The 12286-nt window shown below is 34.7% G+C and overlaps 1 protein-coding gene across 3 annotated transcripts in view; it reads left to right on the forward strand.

Annotated features, from left to right (window-relative positions):
* The window catches only part of LOC123558105 (ATP-binding cassette sub-family C member 5-like), a 28390-nt gene that overhangs the window by 7415 nt on the left and 8689 nt on the right, over positions 1–12286 (forward strand). For 2 of the 3 annotated variants that reach the window (XR_008370877.1, XM_053542642.1), the window contains exons 11-22: positions 840–947; positions 1681–1834; positions 2879–2955; positions 3101–3172; positions 4074–4198; positions 4975–5047; positions 5487–5690; positions 6612–6762; positions 7159–7290; positions 10517–10701; positions 11593–11793; positions 12098–12227. Coding sequence is in view for 2 of the 3 variants with exons in the window: in XM_053542642.1 (XP_053398617.1) it covers positions 840–947; positions 1681–1834; positions 2879–2955; positions 3101–3172; positions 4074–4198; positions 4975–5047; positions 5487–5690; positions 6612–6762; positions 7159–7290; positions 10517–10701; positions 11593–11793; positions 12098–12227 (1612 nt within the window). In the remaining variant the exon portion in view is untranslated. The remainder of the gene's footprint in view (positions 1–839; positions 948–1680; positions 1835–2878; positions 2956–3100; positions 3173–4073; positions 4199–4974; positions 5048–5486; positions 5691–6611; positions 6763–7158; positions 7291–10516; positions 10702–11592; positions 11794–12097; positions 12228–12286) is intronic. The other variant, XM_053542643.1, reaches the window with a different exon arrangement.

The following is a 12286-nucleotide window of genomic DNA, read 5'->3' on the forward strand; positions in this document are numbered from 1 at the left end:
AATAACAATTCACACTTCTGCCGGCAATAACCTCACGGCGTCAACGGTAAGTTACACTATATACAATGTAATTGCAATAACAATTTACACTTCTGCCGGCAATAATCTCAAGGCGTCACCGGTAAGTTACACTACATACAATGTAATTGCAATAACAATTTACACTTCTGTCGGCAATAATCTCACGGCGTCAACGGTAAGTTACACTATATACAATGTAATTGCAATAACAATATACACTTCTACCGGCAATAACCTCGAGGCGTCAACGGTAAGTTACACTATATACAATGTAATTGCAATAATAATTTACACTTCTGCCGGCAATAATCTCACGACGTCAACGGTAAGTTACACTATATACAATTGTAATTGCAATAATAATTTACACTTCTGTCGGCAATAATCTCACGGCGTCAACGGTAAGTCACCTGTATATCATTACACCACTGCCGGGCTTATTCTCACAAAATCAGAGGTTAGTCATCTATTTATAACAAACACAAAAATATACACTTTGGCCTGGAATATCTCACGACGTCAACGGTAAGTTACCTGTGTATTATTACACTGCTGCCGGGAGTAATTTCACGACTTCTATGGTAAGTCAACAGTATGTAATTACAATAACAATTTACGCTGCTGTCGCGAGTTATCTCACTGCATCATAGGTAAGTCAGTTTAATGTTTTTCTTCCAAGTAGACCCTGGTATTTTTCTGTTCTTATAAGGTAATCTGCATACTGTGTCATGCATTCTATTTAGCATTTTTGAGCATATATACATGTATTTATTATCATTAATGTGGTAAATTGTTTCTCCTACTGTTTCTTGTTGTAGGCATTCGCTGTTATAGGTACAATGAACTTTTTGAGGATCATTGTTGCGCTCATTCCCTTTTCATTGAGAGCATATGGAGAAGCCAAAGTCAGTTTTGCGAGACTAAAAGTAAGTTTATTAAATACAGTTTATAATATTCTGAATATATATAAGCGGAGATAATATACTTAGTACGTTTATATGTCTTTCTTACAAATATAGGAAAAAATGAAAACATCGCATATGGTTATACGGAATTAAGCATACATAGTTTTGCCACATTATACGGAATGCATTGGATAGAACAAAAAATATGTTATATTTCAAGTCGTCAAAACATGCTTAAATAGAAGTTAGTTTTATTGAGCTTTTTAACCAACTTTTATTGGAACGTAAGTGTATATAACACTATATATAAAAATGTAAGTCATAAAATAATTGAAAGTAACAGATTGTTACCACTAGGTTTAGAAAAACATCCGTTCTTCATCTTGAATTGACTTATTGTAAAAGGAGTTGACATCCTAGGTGCCGAACGGAAATACTTCAGTTTTCCTTTACAAAGCGTTAGAGCCTAAGGCGGACTCATAAAAAGACAATTTGTTTCAATTAAGGGTGTTGGCACTGGCATCCGGACGAAAATGTGAAGTTTAATTAATGTAGATTAGCGTGTTGGCTTGTGCACCAGATCGAAAAAAACGAGATTTGACATTGTAAAAATGTCACACATCCAACGTGACAACACGAGGCATCTCGTTTATTCGTTCTGCGCCGACGAGCCAACACGAGGCTTGCAGAAATTAGCCACAGTACTTGCCATTTGTATTACATTATCATTGCCTTTTTACATGGTGTTTTGCAGCGTCTGTTGTTGATGGAGGAACATTCAATCCCCTCTACTGAAGTATTTAACAAGGACAATGTCGTAGAGATAAAAGCAGCCAATTTCATATGGGACATTGTTTTAGACCAAAGTAGTCAATTAGACGCAGAAAAAAATAAAAGAAAGTCAAGCGGTATTTATTCGTATATTTTTTATCAGTCTTTGTTAATTACTTCATGGTTATTTCTAACCATGTACCAGTTTTTATGTACATGTATATCAAAATTAATTTTTATCTTATCAAGATTGGTTGTCTACATGTTTTAGATAAACTAAAGGAAGAAGAGATAATCTGCTCATCTCTGTGTCATCATTGATACTTACGCCATCATTTTTCTAACAATGGAAGTTTTGATAAACGCTCCTATTATCTCTGAAATCACTCAATGTATTTTCGCCATTTTAAAGTGTTGTTAGTCATCTTGTCTGCATCTTATGTAATCATATCCATAATATTCCTAATATTTTGCCCTTTTTACTAAGAATAGTTGGTAATACTGTTCGTGTACTTTTGAGTTAAATATGGATTGACTTCATATACTTAATAACTGTTGTTTCGCAAAACCATCCTCATCATATCGTGACAAGATCAATAACTCTTGCTCGAATATTTCATGAATTAAGCTTATCTTTACTTAGATATTCCACTCAAAGCGTTCAAACATTGGATTTGAAGGACTGATTCAAGTGTTCTGAAGATATCTCACATCAGCTGACACCAATGAATTTAATGAATACTGAAACTCTAAACTTAGAATGTTTGGTTCTTATGGTTCTTACAATTACTCCTTACGAAATGCCATAATTATTCCTTCTATTTATCCCTTTGTAATACTTATGGAATGCAAATAGTTTGTTCTACAAAACGTTTTAATAGTGTTCCCACTAGCGCCTCACCGTCCTGAATGCACATGCATATTTTGTATTTACTTCCGAATGGCCAGGAATGTAGAAGTATTGAATCATGGTTGCATGTCTATTTTCTTTTCGGTTATGTAACAGAATTTGGCACATATTTAGACGAATTTTCTTTCTTTTTAACTTAGATATAAGTGGTAAGAAATGAATAACACAAAAATGTATAGCAACTGTGCTTTTTATACTCATCGTCTTTGTTTAAACAATGCAGACATATAATATGTAAAAAGTTATGTTCAGATGTTTTTTAATGTTTCAGTTACAAGTCTTGACCTGTCAAGGAGAGAAAGTATAAGCAATTTTGCGTTATCGGACATCAATCTTGAAGTACAACAGGTATGAGTCTCACAATATCATTAAAATTTTGTTTCGTGCCCAATTGGCCCTTTATACATATCAAAATGAAAACATTTGTACTCTGTTTAAATAGCTAACATTTGGAAATCTGTGTCAGAATTTTTATTCAACGTTTTTATTTTAGGGAAAACTGATCGGTATTTGCGGCGCTGTGGGGTCCGGGAAATCATCACTTATGTCGGCAGTTATGGGAAGGGTAAGATACTTAATAATGGCCGTAAGGAAATGGCAAACGTCTCAAGGACGTGAAATTGTATTTTTTGTTGTATATGTACAACCAAATCACTACAACTCGTTTGACTGCTTGTACAATTTCAGCTACAGGGACGAAAAGAGTGCGTTGAGTTTAGATTTTTTAACTAACTGTAGTAAAATTTAGATGATATATCATTGCTCAAAACAGTGTTTTATCAATTTTCTTTATTTCATAACTTAATTGATGAATCGTCTGACATAGGCTTAGACTGTATTTCAGTGGTATAGTTAGTTGATTTATTTCAGACAAATCAAATATGGGGAGCTATTTTACTACTTTTCAGACATTTTTATATCAATAATTCAGACCACTTACAAATATTCTTCCCAGATTGAATCAAATCTAAAACCGTGACATACTTCCCGACTTCCTTTGTTCTCAAATATCAAAGAATCAAGAAATGATTTTCTGATATAAAAAAAAATCCAATTTTGAATTCAACTAATGGCTTGGATTTCTGATTACAATATATTAAAAATGTCTTCTTAATATGAAGGAAAGTGTCTTTCGTAATCATGAAATTAGGTTTTGTTTCTTGATATAAAATTGAATTTTTGATAAAAAATATATTGATTATCTTATTTCAGAAATGTATGTATTAATATCAAAAATAATGTTTGATAACAGAACATGAATTTCTCGATATCAAGAAATAGTTTTGATAAATAATTATCTATGTTAAGAACACAATTTCTTGAAATGAAGTTTTGGTATAAAAAACGTCTAAAAGTACTAAAGCGGCGCCTCATAATCAAATAAATTAACCTCACCGTTTAACATGCATGCACTGCATAATACAAATAAATTTCAAGCACATTCACTACACTAATTTTGCTTTTAGATGTTGCTCCAGAAAGGTCACCTGGCTGTCAATGGCGACGTTGCCTATGTTGCACAACAAGCTTGGATATTTAATGCCACATTGAAGGAAAATATTTTATTTGGTAGAGAGTTCGATGCAGATAGGTATATTCTCACATTTTCCCAATTTAGCATAATTTATAGGTTTATAACTATATTTCTGGCATGGCAGACATGCTTTTCTCGAGTTTTTTGCTAGTGTTGGACAGACTCAGTCTGCACCTTCAACCATCGAAAGGTTCTTACAGTCTAATAGTTGTACACTATCATTTGTCATTAAGATATTTAAACACTCGGGCCAACACCCTGGAGGTTCAACTCCTGCACATATTAAATCTGAACCGTCAGTCGGACAGTAAACCACGCGAAGGCATTGTTTATTGCATAGGCGTAGGAGCGATCTCAATATTGAGGAAAGGGTGGGGGGCAATGGGGGACCGGCCAGCTAAACCTATCCATTTTGTCCCTATATTTCTAACAATCCCCCAAAAAAACAAACAAATAAAAAAAACGTTCTTCCCTTTATTGAAAATACACATAACAACAAATCTTTATCAGAACATCTAAATGCTGTTTTATCTTCACCTACTGTTACTTCTGACAAAAATCATTTTTAGGGTTAAAGTTGGGTAGGGGGCAAAAGATTGTACTGCCCCCACCCCTCTCAAAAACTGGTGTGTGTGGGGCCGGTTCAACAAATTATCAACCTTATTTTGTCACACCAGATTTAAAATATCGTTCTTGTAGAAATGTACCCAAAGAAAATGCCCCAGAAAGCTATGAAAGGGAAATATCAATTTAATTTACGGAATTGGATGATTAGCTTCTGACGTGTAACACTGATAAAAGAATAGAATGTAATTTTATTTCGTTTATTCCAGGTATAAACAGGTGATAAACTGCTGCGGGTTGGAGCCAGATTTAAGATTGCTTTCTGATGGAGATGAGACAGAGGTACACTTCATTTTAAAGTTCTTATGAATCTCAAAAATGAATGGCTTCTGAGAAAGGCTTTATATTCAAATCACCATATACCTATCAAATGGTGCTTTTGACTCTGAACGTTCCAAACGGTGTCCACTGTACTGTCTGTTTTGTTTTGTCCTTGTTTCCAATCTCTATTGCTATGTACTAGTATGTTTACCGACATATCAATCATCTACTGATCATGTAGTGTTTGGGCAATTTTTGAAAGGTTTGCTGTTCATTGTAGATTTTTGTCCTAGTTCTGATTCACCAACTCAGTTTAATGTGTTGTGACTTGATTTTCCTGATAAATCTAAAGCTTCTGAATATTCTTTTATAGTATAAAACATCTTTATCTCTACCTTGGTAAAATAGTACAATTAGAAACCACGAAGGTAAACTTTTGTGAATTTATTTTAAATTGCAGATAGGCGAACGTGGTGCAAACCTTAGTGGAGGCCAAAAGCAGCGCGTGAATCTGGCGCGTGCAGTGTATAGTCACAGTGACATCTTTATTTTGGATGACCCTTTGTCTGCTTTAGATGTTAAAGTTGGAAAACAAATATTCCATACATGCATTAAAAGCATGCTTAAAGATAAAACTGTGCTGTTGGTTACACATCAATTACAGGTACTTAAAATGGGAAATTCTATATAATTCTGAAAATTATAAAGTATTTCCAACGTATTTTAACAGGCGCTGAAAAAAGTGCTAACACATTTGATCTACTATAAATGATGTTTCAGGTCCAAACTGTTTGGGTATATCAGGCGCGAAAAATTCTCAATAAATGTCCACGCCCTCGTGAAATTAGCCCGCAGACGTATAATCTCATCGTATTGTTGAGGTATGCTAAACATGGTTCTGCTATAAATCATTTCTTTAAGGGGCAAGGAATGCCTGGCAATTAATTTTATACAAAAGCCACCCTAAAAACATTCATAAACGCGGAAAGATTTTTTTAAATCGGACCACTATTGAAAAAGATATGGCAATTTGAAATTTAAGAAAATGGCTGATCATAGATGTAGCCATCTAAGTGCATTTATCTCACCATTTACACACTGCTGAATTCTTTATTTAGAAAATAGGTTAATTTCATATGTCTCTTTAGTGTAAGATGTAACATATGGTTATTTTGTTTTCATTATAACTGAAAAAGTAGAGAATTTATTAAAGAAATAAGTAAATATAATTCAAATATATATCTAGAAAGTCATAAATCCGCCTTTTTGTTTTTTGTTGCAATGGAAATAAAAGGGCCGCCATAATGATCAAATATTTAAATGCTCATAATTTTCTTTTTTTAAAGCCTATTTTGAAAATTCTTTCACTTTTGAAATGATTCGAGAAATCATAGCAGACAGAATTAACATTGAGAATAACATTGCCTTTCACTTTGATAAAATTTGCTCGACCAAAACTGATACCGGTATAGCATTTTGCTTCCGCATCCTTGACTCTTGTTTGATACCTGTATTTACTCTCTGCTGGTACATACATACTACAAAATAAAAATATTAACTTTATTTTGATGGTTCCTGTATTCAGTACTTGAAACATTGTGATGAAGTTGTAGTGATGGAGGAGGGTTGTATAGAAGAAAAAGGCCAGCACCAAGAACTGCTTGCAATGAATGGATTGTACTCCAATATGTTTAGAATATTTGATCAAACTACCATGAAATCCAGAAAACCAGAGAGTAAGTACTCGAATGTTTTATTTTATTATTAAGCATAAATAGACGTTTATTTATATTATTAAGTTTACGTTTATTTATATAAGCTTTTAAGTTAATCAACATGTTGTATCATATTTTTTTTATTCAACATGGCATAGAATCGACATCTGAGACACCATTCTCAGCTACTTCAAACTCTGTATTTGTGTAAGCTTATTTATTATCGCCGATGTTATCCCGTGCGTTCGGCTCCTCCAGAAAACTGTATGTACATTTTAATGGGAGGATAGTGCAGAATACTGTAGACGCTCCAGTTCCAGTGTTTCTTTCTTTATATGAAACGTGACAATTTATAAATCATATTTTCGATACAATAGTAGTTCAATACACTTTATTTATGTAAGCATATTATATGAGATGCAGGTTCAGGGGATGGAGAACCGGGGTCATACATCAAGCATAAAGGTGCTAATGCAGCAAGTACAAAGCCTGAAGAAAACGAACTGAAGAAAAATGGAATACTAAAACCATCAAAGAAGAGAGGAAAAGGTTAGTATCTTTTACACTGACCTGACTATTTACTGTTGACTGTCACTCACTGCAGACCTGGAGCGCCTGTATAAATTACAGACTCCGGTATACACTGGATTTAAGCAATTTGAATGAAAAGTATCTTTAGTGTATACATTTTGTAATATTTTGATAATACTAACCCTAACCTTTATTCAGTACAGTCGACATTGTACTTGCGACCACCTTTATTAAGCGATTTTTGTATTAAACGACCGGTCAAAATCCCTCCCGAACGTTTTCATACATAAATTCATTCCATTAAACGGTTTTTTTATTAAACGAATAGCGACCACATTAATGTAGTCCCGACAGGTAAAGTATTCGACAAATGTATCTATTAAGCAACCGGGTACCAATTTCCGCCGGGCATTTCTTCACTTGTGTAATTAGCGAGCACGTTTTGCCTTTGTAACAGCCGAACTGACAAACAATACAGCTATAATGTTCACAATTTGTGAAATACATATACATATATGTATGTTTATAATAAATACAGTTACATTAACAGTTAAAAATAACTTTTCCTTTCACCTGACTGAAATTCCTTAAGAGACTATTCCATTAAGAGACCACTTTTTAGCAGTCCCTTGGGCGGTCTGTTAATATAATGTCATGCATATTAAACATTAAATGCGTGTGGACATACAATAATTTGCATATTTTTGCCGTGCTCTCCAACTGACACTCACTTCTGGTCTTGCGCAGAAGACCGCTCCAGGTCTGCAATCAGCAACATCGTTAACTGAATATTGAAATATTTTACGATAAATTATCGTCACTATATGCAGATCATGTTAGTATTCAATACTATTCATTTCATAGTTCTATTTATTGCAATAACTGTTATGTTTACTGTAATCACTGTTCTGTTTATTGCAATCAATGTTCTGTTTTCTGTATTCTTTGATCTATTTATTATACGCCCGTTTTGAAAAAAAAAACGGACGTTTTATGTGAATGCGCGTTTGTCTGTCTGTCCATCTTTCAGTTTGTCTGACCGTCTTAGTCCAGAGCATAACTCAGTAACCATTCAACGAATTTGCTTTAAACTAGGCATATCGGTAGGTAGCGATGAGGTCTGTAGGTCAAAGATAAATGTCAAAAATGGTGATTAAGGCTCAGATTTGACCCTCCTATAAAATGTACATAGCATACCTTGATAACTGTTCAAGTTATTGACTTTAAACTTAGTATATAGGCAGATGGCGATGTAATGATGTACAGAGTGCATCAATTAGGCCGATAAAATAAAGGTTAATGTCACAAATAGAGCTCTAAGGTCAAAACTGTCTTAAATTTTCGTGTCCGGAACAAAGCTTAATACCCACACAAGGTATTGACTTTAATCTTGGTATATAGGTAGGTGGTGATAAGACAATGTACATAGAGCATGAACCAGGACTGCAGGTCAGAAGTCAAAGTTACAGCACATTTAAATCTGTCTGTCATATTTTGTGTCAAGGGAATAACATCAAGATATTAGCTTCAAACTTGGCATATAGGCAACTTGTGGTGTTGGGATGATGTACAGAGCGCATGAACTTGGTCACTAGGTCAAAGGTCAAGGTCACGACTAATTAAATATGTTCTTTGTATTTTGTGCTAGCAGCACAACTTCAAAAAGATTCAAGGTATTGACTTTGAACTTACAGTGGTTGTTTTGCCACTGACCGTTCCAAGGCGGTGCCCCACTGTGTTCCATTGTTTGTTCGTTTTGTCCTCTTGTGTAGGCTTTGTGTGTGTGCGCGTGTATGTGTGTGTGTTCCTTTGTTTGTTCGTGTTTTCCTCGTGTGTTGGCTTTGTTTGTGTGCACGTATATGTGTATGTGTGTGTGTGTGTTTGTGGTGTGCACGTCTGCGTGCTGTAGGTTTCGTTTTGGAGAGGCTGCGATTTCGGTACGTGGCATTCCCTGTTTGATATTTGTCTTTGTTTTTTTACAATAAAGGTGGGTGAGGATAAGTTGATTTTAGGAGTGCAACAATCCTCATTACTTCCCAACCCCAACCGTTCCCCTGAATTAACCTCTCCCAACCTCCCGCCCCAAATTTTATATTATTGTGCCTCTGTATTCGAGCGCATGAACCAGGTCGTTAGATCAAAAGTCAGGGTTACAGCAAAGTCAAATATGTATATCATATTTTGTGTCCAAAGCATAACAAAATAACCACTTCAAACTTGCCATATATGATGGGACGGTGTGCAGAATACATGAACTTGGGTGGTGGATCAAAGTTAAAGGTCCCAAATTGAGTTCGTATTACCCCCCCTCCCCCCTCACACACACACCCGTCCCCTCACACAGAATGCCTCCTCCCCAAAATCATTTTTAGTTTCTTTGACTTAGTATTCCTTCACCACAGCCACACAAAGCTCCCAACCCCCCAGCCACTGCCACATTAAATCACTCCTAACTCGACATAAATAAAAAAATCTTTGAATTTTATTTCCTCCTCCTCTGATCTAGAATTTCGGCGTATATTTTCCGCTTTGCAGAGCTCTTGTTGTAGCCGTTTTTTCTGTTTATTGCAATCACAGTTCTGTATATTGTAATCTATATATTTCGCTGTTTCGTATGGCTGTCCGTCCATCCCACAATTCGTATCCGAGGTATTTCTAAACCACCAGTGGCTGGAATTTAGCAGAGAAACTTTATATGAAGTTTTATTGAATTCCAGCCCGAGAGGAGATGTGCATATTTTTTGGTCCGGCCGAATGATTTTTCACTGACTTATTGACCTCTGATTATCCGACGTATGTTTATTAAAGTACCATTTTTTGTCCGGAGTATTTCTCAGCAATTTTCCACTGAGTTATTGCTCTTTGATTATCCAACATTTGTAAACTGTAGCGCCATCCTTGTCCTTAGCATTGTCAGCAACCTTTGTCTGGAATTCATAGGAAGCTTCACTGTCAACTGAAGATGAGATACTCTTATTATCCTCATGCTACGATCGGTCGGGCGCTTTTTACTGTTTTATTTCTCAGCATTTACCCGCTGGAATTCAGCACAGTTTCATAGAAGATTAGATATCTGCCCAGTCGATGCTTTTGTTCTTTTAAAATGCAGTAATCATACTTCGGGGAGCATACATCGATTTTAAAGATATTTCCTTCTTGTGACTGCAATTGTCTGTTGTAGTCACTGTTCTGTTTATTGTAGTCACTGTTCTGTTTAATGCAATTACTATTCTGTTTATTCTAGGAAAGCTTGTGTTGACTGAGGAAGCAGCTATTGGTAACATTGGTTTCGGCACGTATAATGCTTACATACTTGCTGCAGGTGGTTGGTGTGTTGCTTTCCTCGTCATTTTTGCATATTTTGTATCAGCTGGATCTCTCGTGTTCAGTGACTGGTGGCTAAGTGAATGGATCTCGTCTCTTAGTTTAGTAGGTCATTCTTTAATATGATAAAATGCGTTCAGATTTGCAGAGACTGTCGATTACTTTCTTGTTGGTATTTTGGTATTCTAACACAAATTGAATGTGAATTTTCATACACAATAATGCTAGATTAAAAATACAGTGTGCCAGGTTTAGAGCGACGGGCTGTGGGTTTGAATCATAAGTAGAGGGAGATCAGACCTTAAGCGCGAGTACTGATCAGAAATCAATGTAGTTAATGTGATATTTGAGAATTTTCTCTACAATCGATAAAAAGGTTTAAACTACATGGCAGAAATCCTCTTCCCAGGAGCAAATAGCTATTAATATTAATATATAATAATATATAATCAAATATGTAATATTTTGATATATGTTACTGGACAGTACATAAACAATAGGTTAATACAGATATTCGAAATAGAACATTTCTATTTCTATGATATTTCTAGCAATATACATGTATGTGTAAATTTTACATCAATATCAAGAGATTTTTTATCAGCCTATACTGTGCTTAAAAGAAATGACAGTTACTACATGACATTAGAATTAGAATGGAGCTTCACAAACTCATTATATGTTAATATTTTGTGAAGATAAATGTAGTTAATGCTCAGTTTTTACATGTTAAATGTTCAATTGATATCTAATGATAAAATATTTCAGTCTTCTTCTTCTTCTTGGCGTTCACCGCAAATATTTCAGTGAAAAACGAATATAATGTAATATCTTTAAGTAGACATTGCACTATGTACTGGCAGGGGACTTCTACGGAAGGTATTGACTTCATATGCATAATCTGTACTCCCATTAAAGTCAACATTAATGAGGAACAAGAGCTATAAACACATAGTGGAATGAATTAGCTTTTAGCGTTATCCCTTTCTTTTGCAGCCTTCGCAACCGAATAATCTCCAGGAAGGAAATACTACAACAGAGAGTACAGCATACACTGCATCTATTGGAACCACAGCCCAGTTACCGGAAGGTTCAGAAAGTGGGATGTTTAGTTACGACACGTATTTTACTGTGTATATTTCATCCCTGGCTGGCATCATTGTTCTCCAGCTTTTCAAGAGTTTCATCGGCGCCAAAGTATTCCAAATACATTAATAGTATTAATTTATATAAACTCATTATAAAGTCGCAATTTCGCCTATAAGTCATTCTGACAGTACATATACCACAATAAAGATATATAAAATTTTAATAATGTATACAGATAAATAGGTTTAGTACAAAAGATACAAGGTTTTACACGTATATAATGCAAATTAAAAGTTAAACTGTAATGCTTCTAAAATAGTTTAATATGTTTTTGGTAAATTTACAACAGCAAAATATGTGTGAGTTTAATAAACATATACTGTACAAATTGACTTCTACATTTTCTATTAAGGCTTCAATTGTGGCGTCAAACAGATTACACGCAAAGTGTCTGGATAAAGTAATGAAGGCACCAATGTCCTTTTTCGATTCAAACCCAGTCGGAAGGATATTGAATCGTTTCTCAAAAGATTTAGACGAAGGTAATTTCTATATAAATAGTCCATAATATAAACTTTACATGAAATAGATATTTATGCAG

This window comes from Mercenaria mercenaria, chromosome 5 (genome assembly GCF_021730395.1).
Source record: "Mercenaria mercenaria strain notata chromosome 5, MADL_Memer_1, whole genome shotgun sequence".
NCBI lineage: Eukaryota > Metazoa > Mollusca > Bivalvia > Venerida > Veneridae > Mercenaria > Mercenaria mercenaria.